The sequence below is a fragment of the Semicossyphus pulcher genome, unplaced genomic scaffold (assembly GCF_022749685.1).
Source record: "Semicossyphus pulcher isolate SPU_LCO1_2020_fin unplaced genomic scaffold, fSemPul1.0.p SCAF_13, whole genome shotgun sequence".
Taxonomy (NCBI): domain Eukaryota; kingdom Metazoa; phylum Chordata; class Actinopteri; order Labriformes; family Labridae; genus Semicossyphus; species Semicossyphus pulcher.
This window is the reverse complement of record NW_027211637.1, coordinates 10,105,704-10,128,616: the sequence shown is the minus strand read 5'-3', so window position 1 is coordinate 10,128,616 and position 22,913 is coordinate 10,105,704. Positions and strand designations below refer to the sequence as shown.

Here is a 22,913-nt window from a genome sequence, read left to right as displayed (position 1 = left end):
TACATTGCTTGCATTTCTATTCCTCTCAGTACTTTACTCAGTATGTACACTTTATTTAAAGTTAATGCCTTTTCATTTCATTTCATTTCTATCTCTGCAACCTCTTTCAATTGTTTAATCTGTGAAGTATTAGCATTTGTATCTATTCGTTGTTTTTTTTTTTAAATAATGATGATAAGTTGCCTAGACAGGAATGACAGCACCTCCCTTGAATAGTGGAACTGAGGGTCCGGATCCCTTGGACCTGGGACCACTGGGTTTGACTGGGGACAGCCCAAAAAAATAACATGGAGCCTAGTTTTGAAAGAGGTGCGGGCTAGGGCTATAAAGATCGATGATCCACTCGCTGTCATATCATAAGCTCTGCGACCATTTGTCCATTTGAGGAACTGAGCCTTCAAATGATCACCTCCAGGTTGGGAGTTGGGTCAGTGAGGATAAACCACTACCAGAAGGTTTTTGAGAGGGCCATGTTCAAAGCCTCTGATGTGGAAGCAGTTGCAAGGAGTAATGGCATGAAGGTCTTCAGTACTTGGCTTAATGTAAGAACCTATTGGTGGACATCAACGGTAAAGGATGCCATTAGGCTGAAGATGGAGATCTTTAGTGAAGCTATGGAAAAGGACTTTTGGTTAGCCTCAAGAAAGTTCTGGTAAACTGTTAGAAGATTCAGGAAGGGAAGCAGGGCTCCTGTTTTCAGCAGATGATGACAATCTAGACTGGGGATATTGACAAGCTTTAAAAGAACACTTTAAGAAACTCCTTAACCCAACCAACAAGTCCTCTGATGAGGAGGTAGAGTTTGAAGATCCAGGGAAGCCTCGCTTTGCCAGAGGTCGCTGAGATAGTCAAGAAGCTGCTCAGTGGCAAGGAGCTGGGCAAGGATGACAATCACCTTGAGTGTCTGGTTTGGAGACCTTAAAATTACATATCTGCTTTTTGTAGATGATGTGGTTCTGTTGGCCTCATCAAATTGAGACCTTCAGCAGGCACTTGGGTAGTATTGTCTGTGAAGCTGGTGGGATGAAAGTCAGCACCTCTAAGTCTAAGGCCATGGTCCTTTGCCTGAAAAAGCAGATTGCTCCTTCGTTACAGCCTCAAGTGAAGGAATCCAAGGGTGATGTTCAAAAGTAAGGGTAAAATAGAACGTGAGATCGACAGACAGATTGGTGCAGCATTGGCAGTAATGTGGATGTCATTCTGATACATCATGGTATACAGGGAGCTGAGATGGAAGGCAAAGCCTTCGAATTAGTCAATCCTTGTCCAACCCTCACCTTTGGTCAACAATTTTCGGGTGGTGACCGAAAGAATGAATTGTGTATACAAGTGGCTAAAATTAGTTTCCTTCACGGGTTGGCTGGGCCCAACCTGAGAGATAGGCTAAGCAACTCTGAAATCCACAGGGAGCTTCGAGTAAAGGCACTGCTCCTCCACATCAAAAGGAGCCAGATGAGGTGGTTAGGGAATCTGATTTGGGTACCTCCTGGGCACCTTCTTTGGAAGGTTTACCGTCTAAGTCCAACTGTAAGGAGACCCTGAGGTAGACCAAGACCTTGCTGAAGAGATTATATATGTCATATGGCCTGGGAAAGCGTGGGGATTCTCAAGGAGTTGTAGTAGGAAAATGTTGCAAGGGAGAGGTTATTATTTTACAACACATTTTATTGAACTTCAAATGGTATAACTACAAACACAAATGTATACTTCTGTATTACATGCATTTTAAACCTTTATGTATAGCTCTTTGAGTTAAACGTATTGTAATTTTAACACAGTGAAGTTCTATATGCTTTTTCCTTTACTCAGGTAGACCTATTCTATATCTTCATCTGTTTGTTTGTTTTTTGCGGTGGAATAATACCCAATGTCCTCCATAGAATCAATAGTGTTATCTTATCTTAACTACCACAATTCCACATCCAGCTGTACAAAACAAGGTGAGAATTACAGACACTGCAATCAATAGCCATAATCACAGCATTGACATGTTCTGTTTTTGACAGAATGGCCCCAGGGACTAAACCAAGGTCAAAGGTCAGGTCTTTGGTGCATTTCCAACAATATAAATTAAATCAAACTGCTGTATGCCCATGTTCAATTTAAAGCAATTTAATTGATTTTTTTTTTCGGTTTAAGTAAGTTCCACAAGTGCCTGAAAAGTGCCGCAATCAGCCAGAAATCTTCACATTTATGGTTCACAAGTCTTGTAAAGTGCTGTGAAGTGCTTTTGACAGTGGACAGCTGCCTGCCCTGAGGGCTCACCGCAGCAAAACGCAACCATAACACCTCAAAAGCATCACTTCTCTGACAGCTGTGAGAGACATGTATATTTTCCCATCACACAGAGTACAGTGACTGAAGTTTTAGCAATCAGCTGATAATACAGGAGCCTTTTGCAAGATTCCGTGGGAAGTTAGGAGATTTACAGTGTCATGGCTGCTGCTGTCTTCAAAAGGAAATATGTATCTACCCTTATCAGTCAACACCCAAGACAGATCAAGCTCTAGATTAACACTATAATGCATACGCACATCAGCACACAAACACACACACACTCCACTCCCACGCTCAGACAGAAATTACTCTCCACCTGCTAAACATCTCTCACATCATCAAACATTCATGCCAGAGAAGGCGAAGGTGGTGAAGTACAGTGTGGTAGGAAATCTTTTTTTCGTCACCCACACAACAGTTTTCCAGCTATTTTGGGATGATCTCTCAACTTGAATGAACTTTTTTCAATACATTCAAAGAAAGTTCTCATCTCATCTCATTGGTAGCATGACTGCTAGCAATACATATCTGTGTGCTGAATGTTGTGCAACCTTGTTCCTTTGGAGTTTCTATCAATCTTTTCTTGTGTAAATATTGAATAGTGAGGTAGATTTTCAAGGACAAAGTACATGTAATGAAAAAAGGAAGGATGGTGAGCTAATCTGCACTTGAGTTGTGATATTTTTCATATGTAGGAACATACTCATCTGTAGAAACTGATGGTTTTTTTTCCCACAAACATAATGAGTCATCAAGTCCATGGAATAAACAATCTCATCCCTGGTGTAAAAAAAGGGGGAATAAAAGCTGTCCATTTGCAGCAGACTGGCTATGAAGTGGTTGTATAGGTAAGAATGGGTGAATTAAAACATAAATGCAAATGCACCGTGACGCTCTGATGGTTGTTTTTCTCCTGCTTCTAATTGGTGATCTGGTGACCCTTGCTTGAATAAAGTAGAACACACAGAAACACAATGAGAGCCAGGCCTTGGCATGCATTAAGTGTTGAAGGCTCACCCACACACATAATTACCACAGTCTTTCAGAGGTTTTCCATGTCATGAGTGGTTGTTAAGTGGTGCAGCTCCAATTTAGAAATGACTTCCCTGAGGCTGTGTCAACTGTGTCAGTCTGTAACAGGTGCCAGCTTCTGGTCAATGCAATTCATATAGACACTGGGAGACATGACAGCACTGAATGATGGTGTGATTGAAAGTGCTTTATGGACAGAAGCATTTGTCATGTGTTTAAATTTTAAAATTCTGTGGTAATAATCAAAACAGTAATGTTGCAAAACATTTTGACATGCCTCTGAAAGACCATAAACATCATGGTCAAAACATCAAAACTGCTGAAAAATTACTAACAACTACTGCAGACTGCAAGCGAAATGCAAATTGTGTCTTAATTCTGAATTTATGCACATGGACTCTGTAAATTCATGATCTGAAATGAAGAGAGCTAAAGAAATCCTCTTACTAGGTATTGAATATCATTAGTTTTTATACAGCAAAATCTTTCTGCAACACAAGAGTGTCAAAAATATTCAACTTTTGACACATCCTTAAAAACCAGATGTATTTGAAAAGCTTGGCATTTATTATTATTAAACAGCATTTTATGCTCCTTCATGTTTGTATTTAGAGATATAAATTGCCAAACATTTGTTTCTGTTGTGCAGATTACTTACTGGCAAACACACGTTATTACCTCTTCATCAGTTAGGTTCTTTTTAAATATCAAGTGAACATGTGTGAGTTCATGGGGATCATGGTGACAATGAAAACACGTCATATTAATTAAAATCTCGGCTGACTCACTCTAACAGGAAGTAAGGAAAATAGAATCACACTCTAACACACCATACAACAAGGAGCACTATTCTCAGATACCTGCGACAGCATTTTTATATTCCTACATTTCCCAGGGAGCCTGAAAATTGTCCCTATGCAGGGAGTAGCAGAAAAGATTTTAGAGTAGACTGCAGCATATAGATTTTTAAGCAACAATGTCAGTCATATTCACTTGCTCAATATTATAATATCAACCATCAACCAGGCAAAATTTTGAAGCCTGGTTTTTGAGTTTGTAGTTATGGCATTTTTTTTTTACTTATTTGAACTGACAATATCGAAGATTTCAGTTTTGTTCTCTTGGACGCCCCCTAACGGTGATTTACTGTAATTGCGGGAGGACACTTCCTGATGTTCCTCGCTGACGGTCGCTTTCCTTTTTAGACTGTTTGACTTCATCTGAGCGTTGAATTTGTTTCTTTTTCTTTGGATTTTCACTTATTTTTGAAGTTGTATCTGTAGTCATCGATCTTTTCTTTGTTTGTTTAGCCATTGTAGATGGCAAATTACTGTTTACTCGCAACACTTGCAGAAACCGGAAATGCATCCACTTAGCTCCGCCTACCTTCTCTGGCGAACAACCACTGCTGGCTGATGGAAAACGCATCACTAACGGAGCGCCATTTGTAATTTTTTACGCGAATGTTGCCACAGACACCCAGTCCATAATAATAGTAAAAAAATGCCAAGGCTTTTATCAGTGGGCCATAGGCTCATTCGGCTATAGATAGTGACTTAACAGACATTTATTTACATGAAAAGCAGCTAGTCGAGCATGATAGGCTAAAACTCATGTCAACTGAGTTTTTGACCTCTAGTAGCTCTATTGAATTGTTTTGTTAGTCTCATGCACACACACAACAATGCACATGCGTACACACACACACACACAAAAGCGATTAAACAAACAATTTCTCATTATTTCACTGGTGGCAGTTGCACATGAGGAAATGATGCAATTCGCCAGCAAAGAAAAGGTGAATAAGGCTGAAAGCTAGTAAGCAATAAGGTAAACAATGACGAGATTAAATTTATATTTTTACAACCGGATTTTAAAAAAATCTGCTTTGCAGATGTTTTATGAGGAGGAAAATGCATTCAATACCTTACTTGGAGGTAAGGATACAAAACTCCAGAAGACAACTTGAAAGACAAACATCTTTTTAAGCCTTAAAATGTTGTAATCAGATTGAATTATGTCAATATAGTAATTTGAAAACAAAATTAAGGCATGGATTTGTGTCACAAGGCCAAATATGTTCATATTCATGTTCAAGTTAAGACACAAGCTGCCAGATCAGATCAAACATCATGACTGTATTTGTTCTCCACAGAACCAGCTTTCTCTCCATTCCTCGTTCAATCTTATTTGTTTACAGATAACTTGTGGCCAAGGATACCTTCAGTAATTTCCCTTGGGGAGACACTAGTATTAGATGGATGAAGTGATGCTCCAAAGACCAGAGGTGGTGAGAGAACAAAGGCTGGATGAAGAGGGTTTGCATCTGTGTGCAAGTGTCTTTCTACATCTTTGATAGTGATGACCTGTTTTAGAACTTCAGTGTGAGTGAAGAACTGGTTTAATCAAGAAGTTGATTTCAGGACCTTGATTTCAAATGAACAGCATGTAAGGTTTGGGACTTATACAATATACTATGCTGTTTGTGCCTCCTACCATCGTCTCTGGGCCAATTGGAGCAGAGAAGACATACTCCAGCTGGAAGACGATTGCCAAAGCATGATGATTGGCCAGCCTGAGCTCCAAGCTGCTGCGAAGGCCCAGCGTCTGAGGGAGAGTTGATGAGCTGAGGAGAGAGCAAAGAGACACACATATGGTGAGAGTGTCATGGGTGTGTTAAAAAGAAGGAGAGAGAGGCAAGGAAATAAGCTATGATGGCACCCACATGAAGAAATGTTGTTACCTGTGTGCTATAAAGCCATTATAATAGAAAATGACAACTCCCCACTTAAATGTACAGTCCCCTTATTTCTTTAAATACACTTTTGTTTTTATTATTGGGAACAGAAATCAATGTGCTGGAGGATTTACACCCGCTTGCAAAATTTTCCCTGGCAAGCACTGGCCTCCTGTGTGAGCAGTGGAACGGCACTCTTGGTATTCGTCATTCACAGTTTGCATACACCATAGGCGGGAGCATACTGTGGAGTGCTGGTGTGTCACGAGGTGGGGCCGGGCGCCTTTTCTCTTTTCGCTTCATGGACTCTCTGGAGAGTGAAACAGGCGAGCACTTCAGATTCTTTTTTCATTTTTTTTCTCTCTTTCTCTGCTGTCTGGAAGCACCAGGCATAACACAAGCAAGACAGACTGTCAGCTTTCACTGGCAGCCCTGAAAGAAGTGGTAAACATCATCATTATATGACATTATCATATGTTAGCAGAGCAAAGAAAGCATGTTCTGCCTCAAAGAAACAAGAGTGCAGAATATATAATGATTGGCATTATTTGGTCCAAGATGGCATTTGTTGGTCTACATATAATACGGTAATTAGCACATATTACATGTGATGGTGTTGATTATGCATTTGCATCTTTTTGCACATGTTCTCATGCTTGTAAGACGTCCATGTAATCATCCACTTAATCACCACATCCGCCAATGTCTCTTTTGAAGTAGCAAACAAAATGCATTTTGATTCAGATACGCATGGAAATATGGGATCATCTCTCACAGTCTGTCATCTGTTAAGTTTGCAGCATCATTTTTGACTATTTCCTCAAAGGTATTATCCATCATTATTACAGGAAACATAAAAAATTTCTCCCCTAATCATAGTCAGGGACACGCTTATATAAACGACCTTACACTGACAGAAAGGTGTGGAAGAATATAATACAACACATCCAGTGTAATCAGTGGTTTCTGCTACTGATGGCAACTGACAACATGTGTTTGCACATCATTATGCTTTCAATCAGTTAGGTGTGTTGCAGACAACACTGTTAGCATGATGGACATCGTTAAGGCACAACAAATTTAATTCTCAGGAAAGAAAAAAAAAAATTTGATAGTGAAATTACAATTAGTATGGTTTCAAAGATCACAAAGCATAAAGGTGATGTGCTGCACACAGAGTTTAAAGCTACGGCAAATCAAAATTATGACTTCATGATATGGAAACCTTAAGCATCAGTGAATCTCTAATTTTCCTTTCCAATATTATCATTATTATTTCAAACTAGTGAATTAGAGAACATACATTGCATGACTGCTTTTTTAATAGTTTTGGTGATAGCTTATATAGTGGTTTTGCAGTATGTTGCATAATATCTGTCAAGAGAAAGGTGGTAGTGTGGATTTGTTTTGGCAGGATTTGAATATATCTTCTCTTCATAGCTTGCAGGAACAAAATGCTCGAGCTACAGGCATGACACACTTGCACAATGTCACAAAAATAGACACAAAACCTTGTTTATTTAACCAAAACAGTTCTGCTCAATGGCTCACTGATGCATCCTGACAACTCATTAATTGAAACTGCCAGCAGTTGTTTACTTGTGCTGGTCAAAGGTTCACATGCTCACAACATTTATATCGTAATACAGTACCTTTAGGGAGTGCAAGGGGGTATTTGTGACACCTTGTGAACCAAAGGCCTATTGACTTACACAAAACACAATGTCACTGATGGAATCTGGCCGATTTACAGCCGCTCCAATAGCAAAATGCAGTGACCAGCCCTGATCCTGAATCTGAGTGCTGAAATTGTGGATCTGTTCAGTTAATGTCTTTATTTTGTGATTCGAATTTATCTTAATTAAACCTTTTAATTAAAATAAGATTCAGGATCTCTGTGGCAAGATGTGGTACACACTCTCATGCATCTTCAGCTGGTGCTTAGTTTCCTGCTGACGTACTGTATCTCTCTGGCTTTGAATATGAAACCATTCAATACACGTGTTTTACTGCTGATATAAGGCGGACTGTAGTGACCTTACACTAGCAGATTCACTTTGACAAGATTCGCATTCAGAGTCATGGTGTCTCAATAAAACCCAGGGGCAAAGGCAGCCAGAGCCATATCTCCTTGATTGGATATAAACTTCTTCCATGCATTGGAATGTATTTCAAGGCGGTTTTATGAGTGAGGAAGCTGGCATGGCATGCAATACTGTGTAAATTATGAGGCTGCTGTTTGCTTGGGACACATAAGGTTTTATCAAGCATGCAGTATTTGTTCTTTGAATAAGGTCAGTCGACTACTTACAAAGTCTGTTGCAAAATATAAACATATAGATTGTATAATACATTTTTTGTATTACATATTATCATAATTGAAATATAATTGTGTTTCAACATGCATGGCCAAAGGCAGAGAGGGATCTTTTTTTTTTTATTGATCTGTATATTTGACTATGTGCTATGTACCAATTGGCAACCTCTGGGGCTGAATAATGAATCCAACGTGGAAGTGCCAAAGACTGTAATTCCTGGAGTAGTAGGTTGAAGCTTACTCCAAAAGTTAACTAATGCCGATTAAGCCCAATATTAAAGGGATCGTTCGGTTTGTTTGAAATGGGGTTGTATGAGATACTTATCAATAGTAAGTGTACTACATACAGTGGATGCTGGTCAGCACGGCCCCCGTGTTTAGAAACTAGCCGGAGTGCCGGCAGGGAAGCTAGGCTATATGCTGCTGCAGATAGGGTCAATTCCACACGTAATTTGTCAATTTATAAGGACATCCCACCTATCAATAGTGGTATTGATTGTACGCTATATTTGAATAATTCACCGCGTTTCACTTTTCAGTAAGAAAAAGGTGCACTACTGGATTGAGATCTGGTGACTGAGGAGGCCATTTGCGTACTGTGAACTCATTGTCATGTTCAAGAAACCAGTTTGAGATTATTTGAGCTTTGTGACATGGCGTTATCCTGCTGGAAGTAGCCATCAGAAGATGGGTACACTGTGGTCATAAAGGGATGGACATGGTCAGAAACAATACTCAGGTAGGCTGTGACGTTTAAACGACGCTCAATTTGTACTACGGGGCCCAAAGTGTGCAGTGGTGCAGTGAAGCTCTTTACGACCTCTAGGCTTCTAGACTCAGACAACTTTAAAGCTCAAAGGTTAAATGTTAGTGACGGTTAACTGCTTTGCAAAATAATTGTTATTATTTTGCAAAGCAGAAAGCAGGATTATCTTATCATATTCATCAGTAAATGATTAGAAGTGAATTGTGGCTTTAAAGCTATAAATAGTATGTGTTATGAGTAATTAGGGTGTTTATTTTCAGATCGGCACCTTACTGTGAGGGGAATTCTATCAATCAGGCATCATTTAAACTTCTGAAAATATTTCTGCACACTTGGGTTTTGCCTGACAACAGAACGTTGCTGCACCATATCCTGCAGTGACAGCTCTACAGCAGACATATACATGTGTTTCTTGTACTCACCTATCCTTGACCAGGGTGCTCTGTTTGGAGGTGCTGTCTGCTCGGCTCCTCGCCCCTGAGGATAGGAACTCGAGCACCACCACTTGAGGCTTTTCGAGAAAACACCAGCCATTGTGGACCCCGACATGGAGCCTCCTTTCCTGGATGACAACAGCCCTCAGTGTATCCTCTGGTCCTGGCTGTTTCTGAGAATCAGTAAGAGGAAGATTGGAGTTACCACGGAAACAGATAATACACGACTATTTACGTCCTTATATATTTGTGCCCCTATGATCAGGGTCTGTTTTTGAGCTTAGTCGTTTTAGAAATAAAACCTTAAAACTACAGCAGAGGTTGATGGTTTACACAACAGTGTGCTCTAACTACTTTGGTGTTATGTTTTTTACTGTTTTAATATTATATAGCTCCTGTGCAGAAAACCAGGTCCACCAGGAGTTTGGCATGCAACAACAAGAGTTAGTATAATATGTTTTTTTTTTTAATCTAAAGCACAAAACAGTTCAATCAAACGTGTCTTGGGCTCATTAATTCATACTTTCAAATCATGAAATTATGATCGGTTAACAAAAAAATTTACTTCAGATCTGACGAAAAACTCCATGAATAAAACTGTTGATTTTATATGAAAATAAAATCCCATGACACGTGTTATGTTAAAAACAAGAGAGAATAATTGCATCTCCTTTACAGATCTCTTCTAAGGCAATCACAAGGAGTCTATAAAAGCTTGTCTTAATTATCTTCCTCTCTATTATCCTCAGGTCATTCTGCACCCTGATGGACTGACTGTCAGCGGTCGAACACTCCCCTTGCATACTCCTCTAATCTCTACCACACTATTGATGAGTTACAATTTACAGAGCTTTATCAACATGATATTCCTTCAGTCACATTCCTGTCTAGAGAAGAAGTCTGAAAAGAAGTCTGACTTTGACAAGGTCAGAAATATGATTATTCAACACTATATGATCAACTCAACACACATAGCAGTATCAACAATCACAACTTATATTGTTTGAACCCCACCAGGAAATGAATGTGGCAGACCTCTCAGTCCCTCTGACAAAATACATTAACTGTGAAACACAAAGTCCAAACACTTCCTGTTTGCTTATGACCTTGTTGTGTTTACTACTGTAATGATTTTCATTTCAGAAGTACACTCTATAACAAATAACGTAAGTAGGATAGAAAAGGGATGAACCCATAAATGCTATAACCTAATAATTATGTCTTATAAAATACCTAAGAACGTAATGTGTTGTCACGCTCTTCTATGGATAAAACCAGATCATTCCAACGTTGGTTCAATAAATATAGTTGTGGTGACTGTTCCGTACTGATAACACTGTTCAAGGACTGGGTATTGAACCTGAATTATCATTGGGACAGATCAGATTGTTTATAGCATGTATTGAAAACTGTCCAATGATGTAAGGTAAGGTCAAATGTCTGATTAGAATTGTTGTCTTATTTTAATAAAATACTACTTCCTTTAAGGAAATTGTTATGTTAACTTTACAACTTGCTTTAAAACTGCCCTTTTTGGAGAGTGAATTTATAGCCCCAAATTCATCAGGAGGCAAACATATCCGCCCTAAAAAATACAAAAGGTGATATGTTAATATTGTGTCCACATGTTGGTCTGCTGCCCCCAAGTGGCCAAAAAACAGTTGTGATTTAAACTAAAAAAAAAAGATTTTTTTTTTTATGCACATAAAAGAGGTATTGTTTTGGTTCCAAAATCTCCTATGCTGAAAAAGTTGCAATCTGGGTTCATGGCACATCACTAAGGAGAAGTCTGATTGGCTAAATAGTATGTGCAATCAGACAATCGGACAGGCTGTTAACTATTCCCAAGGTAAGCAAAACCTATTGGCGGCAAACACAACTATTAGAAAAGCTGTTGGATGTTGGATTATTAGCAATTTTTGGGGTTTCACTTGGTTGTACTTATAAATAAAGAGGCAGAAATAATCTGACTGGTCTTTTTTGTGTGTTCCCCAATCTAAAAAATTACTTAATGTAAGAACAATAACACTATAAGTGATAGAAATTGTGGGGTAATCAATGACAGTAGGAGCCAAGTACTAATGAACTGAAATTATACTTCATTAATTGAGTGTCATATTCTATGAACACCATTTTTATAACTACACTGTATTTGCTAATTAACAAATGTATTAAACAAGCAAACGTGTCAACAGGCGTTGGTGGAGCCTGTACTGCCGCCTTGTAGCTGCTGCCACTAACACTGCACAGCTGACTGACAACTGCTCGGTGATTGACTGCAAACTCTCACACTCCAAAGTGCAAAGCCACGCTGTGCTCACCTCTCTTCCCACTCCTTCCATTTGTTTCATTTCATTCTTTCCCCTCTCTCCATCACATCTCTCACTCCCACTCTCCCTTTCTCTCCCTCTCTTTTCTTGTCATTCTCGCTCTCTGTCCCTCTCACTGCTTAAAACCTTCTCCATATCCACCCACACCTTCTCGATCAAATTAGCATATCAATTCAGTTTTTTCTTTTCAACCAGCAACAGCAGGAGCAGGCGGCCAGCCTGCCTAGATACTGTACAGCCCACATACACCACTGCTCGCTGCTGCTCTCCTCATTTTACATCTCTGCACTGACTGACTCCATCCCTCTCTCTGTCTGCCTGTTTACCATCTACCCTACTCTTGTTATCGTCGCTCATTCCCTCAAGGACGACAACAGCAGATATGTGCTCAGTGGTGTGCCATATTTTTCTTCCTGTAATGTGGATGGAATACAAGGGTTCTTATCATAACCTCAAGTGATTCCTTCCCTTCCCTGTTTCCTCTTAAAAACTGCCCTGTTAAACCTCTTCTCTCATCTCAAGTGCTTTATGTCTTTGCGAGAGAGACTTGTGTTTGTTACACATTTGTATAATTCTGTCGACTTCAGAAGAGAGGCAAGAAAATTGCACTTGATAGGCTACGTTTCCATAATGAATAACCACAGTGCCTTGTCTATAGGCCCACAGTGGTCTGTTTTGTGGAAGTTTACTTTTTATTTACTTCTAAGAGGAAGTGGTGACTCACTAATGCAATGCTCTATCTATAGTTTGTTTTGAATCATGTCAGCTCTCACTTGGCTTTGGGGGTGTTATATAACCGTCTTCCAGCTGGATCACATAGGCTAAAGCTCCATTCAATTAACGTTTGCTGTCTGAGTGCCAAGACTAAGATGTGCCCTCACAGAGGGGGGAACATCACGCGTTTCAATCCAGGACTTAGTTGCATGCACACTGACAAGAGGGATAATGACTAATTACCGGAGAAAATTATAAAAAACTTACATCAAATCCCAGTGTGCATTATATGGCTAAGGGAAGGTGTTGCAAGTAACAATGTGAAAAATGAAAACTATATATTTCACATACATTTATTGATTTGATTTGCATGTTTAGTTAGTGTAGCATATTTATGCCATTTGTTGTCCAGTCTCTCTCTTAAAACAGGTCTATGATGCTACATTCTTGAAGATCTCAATGTTGGAGCTCTTGAGCACCTCTCACCGCTAGTAACTTGTAATGGTAATGCCACTCTTCCCAATTTAACCAGGCGTTTGCGGCTTGCTCCCTTTGTCATGGTTATAATTCTTGAATTTCCTCGCTTTCATTTGTAAAATGTTTGCCTTCATCTGAGCGTCGACATTGTTTGTTTTTCTTTGGATTTTCACTTATTTTTGAAGTTGTATCTGTAGTCATTGATATTTTCTTTGTTCGTTCAGTCATAGTAGATTACCGTGTCCTCGCAGCACTTACAGAAATCAGAAGTGCAGCCACTTAGCGACTAACCCCTCTGACAGACCAACAACTGCTGGCTGATGGAAACGCGTCACTAACTGGGTGCCGCTTGTGATTTTTTCCGCGAATGTCGCCACAGACACCCAGTCCATAAATATACAATATACTGCAAATGCAAAGGCTTTCATCAGTTGGCCATAGACAATCACCATTGTGTTAACTCATTCGGTGATAGATAGTGACTTAAAAGACATTTAGTTAAATGAAAAAGTTCAACATTGTTACTTTAAGAAAAATAAACTTATTTTATAAGTACATCTTAACTATAATGATCAAGCATTTTTAGTCAGCAACTTCATATTAAGGACCAGTAAACATATTCAAAATGTGTTCTTTTGCAGATGTATTCTGCATCTTATTATTCTCGAACCTGACCAATCTGAGTCAATCACAGACCTGGTCTAAAACAGGGCTGTACATCTACAATGGGTTTATTATCATGCACAGTACATTCAGTGCTTTTCCTTTTCCAGTTTTACTTTATGTTTCTAGCATTGTGATCATCATCTGTAATACTGATGCACCCTTCTGAGCATTTTATACTGACTCATATAGCAAAGTTGATGTATTTTCTCCTTTCATATTTGAATGTTATTGTACTCTGTTTTATTTTACTGAGCACAAATGGTATATGAGTACAATGTATGTATGGAATATGAGGCTTTCGGAGAGAGGCAGCAAGCAATGCAAGTAAAACAAGGTATCTGTAAATAATTGCTTTCAGTGACATCCAGATTATAATTATGATTGTGTCACTTCCTACACTGTCTGTCTGCTCTCGCTTTCCCTCTGTCGCAGCCAGAGCTGTGGAAGATGACAAAAGAAATGGCTTTGTCTCTTGTTGGACAGGTCTGCCATGACATGTTTCAGAGCGAAAATAAAAGAAAGACAGAGAGAAAGTTGTTTATAAGAGAACATCAGTTAAAGCGCTGCTTTCTGTTCGCAGCATCCCTCTTCTCACTCCCCTCCTCCAAGTTTCTTTCATTTATTTCGTGGCTCTTTTTTCTCACTCCGTCAGTTTCTCTCCCTCTCTACCTCTCCCGCTCGCTATCGTCTTTCTTCTCCCTCTCGCCTATGTCTGCTGCCGTCACAGATTTCTTCCTCCCTTGACTGAAATATGAATATTTTAGAGCTAAGAAGCTTAAAGGGAACAATGAAATGGCCCCCGAGTTAAATTATACTCCATTTCCAGAGTAACAGAAGAGGGACTTTACTGAGGGATGAGCTCACCGGTGCCACGTGGGTGTGTCTTTCTCTATTTCACACACTCACATAAGCTTGTTGTCTCCTGCTTTTATGTCATATTTCAGAAATTTCCACAGATCTTGCTTCTAGAACTGCTAAACCAGGAAGCAGCACTGGTCCGATTCATAATTTACACTTGACACCTGGGAAAAAAAGCAGAAGTCTTTTAACATTTGTAACGTTACAACGTTTGTATCATTAAAGGAAATGGAAGGGAAGGCAGAATGAGACTAATTTGCATGCTTTTGGAGGCCATTTGTTTTAGAGCTTTGTTAACAGAGTAAACAAAAGCAGTGTTTTGTAGGAGAACAGTTGAAACTAGAAGAGTTGTTGGTGTGTTTTTGTCTTACAATTACAAGAGTCACCGTAGTGTGAGTGGTTAAAACCAAACATTCTGCTAGACAATCCAATTTCCTGTTGGGAATAAAAAAGGGAGAGAGAATGTAGTGAAGCTGGTCCCACACTTTTATCTGTGATGGTTACTCTCAGTAATACGGTTAGTCTGTCTCAGTGACTCAAGAGCAAGCCAAAGCCAGCTTTATACCATCCAGCCTTTAGGGCTCAACAGAAATGTTTCTTGAACTGCAAAACCCACTTTTTAATGTGTCTGCAATCTTGAGGAAAAATGACCATATTCCTTTGAAATCTGTGTTGGGGATAAAGTGCTCGCCAGCAAGTCAAAGATAAGTCTGGCAGAAAAACACATCTTATCTTGGAAAGAAAAACCCCACAGAAAATACAGGCAATACATTTCAGCAGAGGATTGTAGTGCATAATGTTTGCTGAAGAGAGTTGCATTTGATTCCAGTCCACATGAACGGTATTAACTTTGCCTTTTTAATTTTGGAGGGTGTGATTCTTTATCCCCCTTTCCTCATCTGAATTTCAATCCGCAGGAAAATGACAAAAACTCTCAGTAGTACTCAGAAGTACAGAAGTGGAACATTATTTCCTCACTTGAGTTTTCACACCTTTAAATGGCATTATCATTGTCAAATATTAACAACAAAGATTCTCTTAAATTCAATTTGCTGCTCCAATTGTGCTGGAGGAGGCAGAAGGAGAAAGGGGGGGGGGGGGGGGGGGGGGGGATAAGAAATTAGTAAGCAAAACTGATTTAGTTGGGGACACTGCCATTTGTATAAAATGGAACTGCTGAAAAAGAAAGAAAGTCATTTAAAGCGAGTTTAGAAATAATAGCAGTGGGAAGAGAAATGTAAAGCAGGCGGCAGCTGCCTCATTGTGCATGTTTGAGGAAAATGAGTGTAGATTTTCAGAGGAGAATAAATTAGTTTCTGAAGGTTATTTCTTTGTGCTCAAAGGGCAGGAGATGAAGTGAGAGAGCAAGCTCTGTTCATTAGCTCCAGCTGGGATATAGAAAGCTCCAGACAGCAAATGGGACTTGACCCTGTAATCGCAGACGAGGGACTTCATAAATGGTCTTGACAGGGCTTAGTGGCACTGATCAATAGCAGGGTCAGAAGTCCCAAAATAGGCTTCTGAAACCTGTTACCTAATACGAGTATTATAGAATCAGATGTCGTCCACATCCAATAATGTAGAGCATCTGCCCACAGAGACGGGGACTGTTGGTTGGCTTTACAATTTAAGGATGGTGATTGTGAAAAGCTATGGACATGATAATGTCACCTTGGACTATTGGGACTTTTTTTTTCATTTTTCTTAAGATTAACTTCTGTTGAGTAAACAAAACAATATTGAAAAGAGCAGCAAATGGTAAATGGACTGTACTTATAAAGCACTTTTCTAGTCTTTGCAACCACTCAAAGCTGCTTTTACACTACATGTCACATTCACCCATTCACACACACAAACACACACTGATGGCATGCTATGTTAAGTTCCCAACTGTCAATCAGTAATCATCCACACACCTGGCTATGCCTCCAGGAGCAATTTGAGATTCAGTGTCTTGCCCAAGGACAAGGACTTCGACATGCGGACTGAGGGAGCTGGGGATCAAACCGCCAATCTTTCAATTGAAGGAAGACCGACTCTACCACTGAGCCACAGCCGCCCCGGTCCATAATGAAAATAGTTTTCAAACTGACCTGCGACTATTTTCATACCATATCCTCCCTAAAACTTTTGATAATACTCATACTCCATCCCTCCATCCATCATCTCTTCTGCTCAACCTGGGGGGCTGAATCCTATCCCAGCTATAATTGGTCAAGAGGCGGGGTACACCCTGGACTGATCACCAGTCAATCATAGGGCTTATACTCATAATAAATAAGAACAATAAAAGAGAGCTTAAGAATGAAATTTAACCCTGCCCAGATTGTTGGGTTCATACACCTGACCACTGCCAACCTGAGACACAGAAAATTAGAAAAAGGTTCCTTTTGGAAAGGATCCTGATGCTGTAAAAAAAAAAAAAAGGTCTGAGGAGGAGATTTATGAATCTATTCTAGTGTCCAATGAGCACTTTGGTTAGAGATTACTCACTGACAACCTATAGTGTTGTACAAAATCCCTCCTAATTTTCTACCTAGTACACCATATGTACTTTCAAGCTCTTTTATTTGTCTCACTGTGACATTTACTATGCAAATGCTCAAAAGTCCCAACAAAGGAACTGAATAGAATGTAGACAGCTAGAATAACCAGTAACACATAACCACTCCTTTAGAGGGAAGACAATTAACTAACAGAAGTATAAAGTAAAAATCTATTCAGGTCTGGGCCTAATTGAATAACATGTATTATGTGTCATCATCATCTCATTGAGAGGATATTGTGTCCATGTTTTCTGAAAGAGCATGGATGCTACCAAAGCAGAGTTCAGCTGAAGTATATATTCAGAACAAGAACTTAAACGATTCTGTGACTCATCGGCTAATTATATCTTTTCTCACTTATGTTGACAATATAATTACTGATGTTCCCTCCCATTTCTGAATATCCACATTATCTCACATTATATTTGATTATCTGTTCGCCTTGTCTTATATAGCTGCTTATTTGTGTGTGAAAGCAAACACAAAAACACACACTAGATAGAGGGAGTGCAGTGTATGTCTGTAATTTATGTGCTTGTGTGTCTGATGCCTGTCTACAAAGCTGCACACTTACTCATGCTCAGCTATCACATTCAAAAATGTCACAAGTTGTGAGAAAATGAAATTGGAAATAAATGTAGAAAAGCTTCAGCAGAGATGACAGAGATGGTTTTATTACATGGGGTTTTGCAAGGGATAGACACATGCAACAACAGCCAATATAAAGTACAATCAAACTATGGGACTTTTATCTGGCTGGACAACATGGTTTTACTATGAACACTTAAATTCCAATAACATAAAAACCAGAGACCTGCAGTATGAAGGGACTACATACCCAGGATATCTTTTTGTTGTCTGCCTTCATTATTCCTTACAAAAGCAAGAGCGCTAAGTGATAACACAGTGGTGGTTACATAAACAAACAGCAAACTATACTATCAGAAAGTAAGAAGAAGTTTGACACAGTCCAGGCTAAAAGCTACACAGCTGCAGCATCAAAATGCAGGAAGGACAGCTGGCAAAAAAACAGTCTTTGTAATTGCGTTTGTTCAGTCTTATTATATTGCTGCCCCATAGGACACAAGTAGATCTAAATATAATTACATTTGTTTACTGTTAAATTACTGTCCCGCTTAAATGTATTCTTATGGATGACAGTCAGCCTTATACTTTCAGCTGCAGCCCCGGCAGAGTTATAGAATACTTAAGTTAGAAGGCTTTACTGTGTGTGTCAGTCAGTCTCTGTTTATATCTAAAACTAATATCTAATACTAAAACCAATTAAAACAATTACTTTAGGTCCAGACACCCAACCAAATTGCAACTGTTTGACAAGGTAAACATTGTGTTTGTTATGGTAATGGTAAATGGACTGTACTTATATAGCGCTTTTCTAGTCTTGCAACCACTCAAAGCTGCTTTTGCACTACCCGTCACATTCACCCATTCACACACTGATGGCAAAGGCCTAAGTGATCAATGACTAATCTCCAATCAGATCTATCCACATTCAGTCATTTAGTCACCGGGAGCAATTTGGGGTTCAGTGCGTTGCCCAAGGTCACTTCGACATGTGACTGTGGCAGTCAGGGATCGAACCCCCAGATTGAGAGACGACCGACTCTACCACTGAGCCACAGCAGCCCAGTCATCATGATGATGAAGGTTAGGTAGTTCCTCCTGCTAATGTAATGTTTATGATAATAGATGAACGTTCACTATCTTGCCTACTAGTAGATGCAGTATATAGATATATAAAATAGACCTAAGCACAAAGATGCTGCAATAAAAACTATTGCAGCCAAAGAGGTAAGGCTTGTTGTAATACAGTTTAAAAATGTCTGGTTTTGTTGCACAGCTGTTGCAAAGTGTTTTTTTTTTTTGCACAGCACTTTCAAAAGTCGTCAGCTTTTCGTCAGTAAGTTTTCCTGTCAGTACTTTGTGAAATCAGCGTGTGCAGTTGTAAAAGGTAATAATAACTCTACAGATGGTAACTGTCATCTCAAGGGGTGTGTGTGAGAGAGAAAGAGAGTGTGAGAGGGAGACAGCAGGTGAAATTATGTCCCACATGAGCTTTGTATGAGCCAATTACCAAGCGAGTTACACAACTCTGACATGTTTGTCTTACCTTTGAAAACCACCAAACACAAAAAAAAATTGCTTCTCAAAGTTTTTGCAACAATTACACATCTGTCATGGAGAAGATGCTAGATGTCTGTTAACATGTTGTTTTCCATGTTTTTATCAATCGCTAACACATCCGTCAGGACACTTGCCCACACATCTGCATCTATGTCAAGAAGTGCGTGTTTGTGTGTGTGTGTGTCAGTGTGTGTGTGTGTGCGTCAGATGTGTTGCTACCCACACAGTGGATGTTAGCTCCCCCATATTGAGGGTGAGTCATCCATGGCAAGAAACAGTGGCAGCTTCATTAGCATGCCGCTCTCATCCTCCCACTCCTCTACTCCTTAACAGATTTTAACTGGCACAGCACTTCCACCGATAAATCACAGTTGCCCTACTGCTGAAACACCAAAAATATTAAGGCAAAAACACAGTCACACTGCTGCCTTCCTATTTCCCTTCCTATTTCGTACCACTCGTCCCTGAGCATAACATATCTCATGCCACTTTCATCCCTAGCGAATTATTGGTTCCACTTGGAAAGAACCCCATAATGCTGTGACAGTCCAATCAACAGGACTCAGACATGCAATATCAAAACCTTACAGATAAGGCTCGTATTATTTTATATAGGTTTTTTTTATCGTCAACAAATTCCATTAACTTAACAAAAACAACTACGTGTTAGTCCTTAAAATTCTTTCCAACATAGCTCCACGGTCTGCAGCACTCAGCTCCAACCGGATTTGTTTGTTCTGAGGATAAACATCTTTAGAAACAGGTAACAAATAAGAAGTTTAATTATTTTAACCTAAAGCAGCTTCTAACAACTTTTGAGCAAAAGGTACTCAATTGAAAGTATTAGTATCAAAATGCAATTAATCATGCTGAGATTAACATGAATTTGGTTCTTTTTTTACATATTTAAACGAGGGATGGACTCCAAAAAGGAACAACTACTGTGCCATTTTTTTGGCAGGAATGAATATGTTTCATTGTGCATTTGTTTTTGGAAACCAATTTGCCTCAATGACATAGGGGCAGAAGTAAGACACGGTTTTAGCTATTCGTCTGATACATGCTAAAAAAATAAACTTGCTGTTTTCTATGGGCTATTTAATGGGATTTGTTGACAAATGATGGTGTTGACAAACAACTAAATAAGGAAAACGGTCCAGAATATTTCTGATAAATAAACAAGGCTGGTATTTCTGTATCAAAATGCCTTTTCTTGTTAATGATATGTTGTTCTTTAGTTACCTGGTCTTTTTAAAACGGGAAGACTGAAATGTTCCCAAAGGGAATATTTGTTTCCAAACAGACGGATATGTAGGAAGAAACAGTTTGTGCCAGTTCATTTAAGACAGAGCATGAGCTATAGAACACATCACAGTCTGTGGAGTCAGGCAGGCTGGCAATGTTGTTTCCATCCAGCATTTCACTGATTTTACCGATTCCCCCTGTTGCTTGCACATGGGCTTGTATATTAGCAGAAGAAGTACACTATTGTGGAAGCATGCTCAAAAGAGGGCATAGGCAGGGAGTGGAATGTGACAGGCATGGAGTTTTTATTAGTTGTTGTGCTTGGTACATTTATATATTTATATTGACCTGGCAGTGAGTAAAATCTCATAAACATTATGAGTCTGGAGAAGGTACGATCCGTGTAGCGGAGGTTTGTCCTTGGATTAATCTACACAAAGCAAGAAGAAGAATTGGAGAAATTATCTTAAAGGGGAACTAGTGAAAGAACTTCAAGATTGGGAGTTCATATTTTCTCCCTGACCGCTGCTGTGTAAAAGAACCTCTCATTTATGTAAAAGCATACTTAGCTTCCTCCAGTGGAGTTGTTTGTTATGAGCTAAGACCAATCAATTTGAACAGGATACAGAAAGCTGGTTGTGTGTAGAACCTTGGCTATCTTTGTCTCCCAGCCATGTCTTCACAAAAGCCAGCAGCATGTTTTTCTAAAGTCACCCTTACATCTGTTGTAAACTTTCAGTTCCTCCATCGAGTCGCTGATGGATTGTACGTTAAGGAGAAGAATAGTTTGGAGCGACGTCTGTTACTAAGTCCATATTTCCTCAGTCTGTGTTGAAGGCCTTCTCTGCTCTCTCTCTCTACCTCCGGTGCTTTTTTGACAATATTCTACTTACAGCAGCATTTAAGCTGCTACTTCAAAGTGATGTGGGAATGTGCAGTAGAGTGTCACTTACTGCCAGTGGTCGAAGGGAAGGAGTAACTCTTGGCTGTAGGTGATCCTGTTGACAACCTTGACGCTGCCGTCATGGTTTTCACAAGCAAATCGGCTTAAGAGTCCAAAACGTGGCAAAAAAAAACAAGTAGACTCCCCACATGATTAAAAACATTTACATATAAACTCTGAGGCGTTGAAGTTTAAAAGTTAAAAGGTGAGCACTGACTTTTTACGGCAGACAAACATAAGAAGCAAACACAACTTCTTGTGGATCGCACTGGTTGTAAAGGTGTATCGAGTACCGAGACCAGTATCCACATAAGCCTCCAATACTGCCTGTGGTATTCGGTATCAGCAAGTATGCCAGTCAAAGCACTGATCCTATAACATAACCAATGGCCCCGATTTGACTCCAAGCCTCTGCCCATTTGTTGCATGTCATTCCCACTCTCTCTTTCCATATTTTCGACTCTATGCAATGTCCTATCAAATAAAGACATAGGCCAAAAGAAAAAAAAACATACATGTGTGTGGTGCTAGCAGAGAGTGTTAGTCAAAGCTGCAAAATGGCAGCTGTTGGTTTTTTTCCACCAATATTATGCATGTTTTTCAGGTAGGACTAATACCAGAAAGGGTACTCGGCACTATAGCTATAGTGCTTGATGCTAGGGCCTGCAAGTCCATTATATTGGCCCAATTGAAAAAACAAAAACAATAACTTGACCTTTTTTGGTGATAATCAATAAGGTTTTCAATAGAGAGCAGTTGAGTTTAAAAATAAATAAATAGAGAAAGCTTATAGTAGAATCAGTAACACTTAGAGTAATCCTATATTGTATGGTATGCCATTCATACATGCTATTTGTCCTTTAAGGTATAATCTCGAAGATTTTAATTTAAATAAATGTCTGTCAAGTCACTATCTATCGCCAACTGAGATAACACAATGGGGATTCAGCCTATGGCCCACTAATGAAAGCCTTTGGATTTGCAGTGTATAGTATTATTATGGATTGGCCAATGGATTGGATTGGTCTGTGGCGACATTCACAGAAAAAATCACAAGCGGTGCCCAGTTAGTGACGTGTTTTCCATCACCCAGCAGTGGTTGGTCTGCCAGAAAGGGTAGGCGAAGCTAAGTGGCTGTATTTGCGTTGCGGGTGTTGCAGGCAAACAGTAATCTACTATGGCTGAACAAACAAAGAAAAGATCGATGACTACAGATACAACTTCAAAAATGAATTAAAATCCAAAGAAAAAGAAACAAATTTGACGCTCAGATGAAGGCAAACAGTCTAAAAAGGAAAGTGACCGTTAGCGAGGAAATTCAAGAGTTTCAACCGTAAACAAAGAGACGTCTGCAAATGGGGAGTGTACTCCCGCATTTACCATTTACGGCCATTAGAGGCACCAAAGACAACAAAACTGAAATCTT

The 22,913-nt window shown here is 39.4% G+C and overlaps 1 protein-coding gene across 1 annotated transcript in view; it reads right to left on the bottom strand.

Annotated features, from left to right (window-relative positions):
* Positions 1-22,913, bottom strand: part of nphp4 (nephronophthisis 4) — a 190,553-nt gene that overhangs the window by 106,959 nt on the left and 60,681 nt on the right. Inside the window, exons 7-8 of the mRNA XM_069659458.1 lie at positions 9,552-9,736; positions 5,806-5,935 (exon numbers count right to left, since the gene is read on the bottom strand). Coding sequence (XP_069515559.1) covers positions 5,806-5,935; positions 9,552-9,736 — 315 coding nt within the window. The remainder of the gene's footprint in view (positions 1-5,805; positions 5,936-9,551; positions 9,737-22,913) is intronic.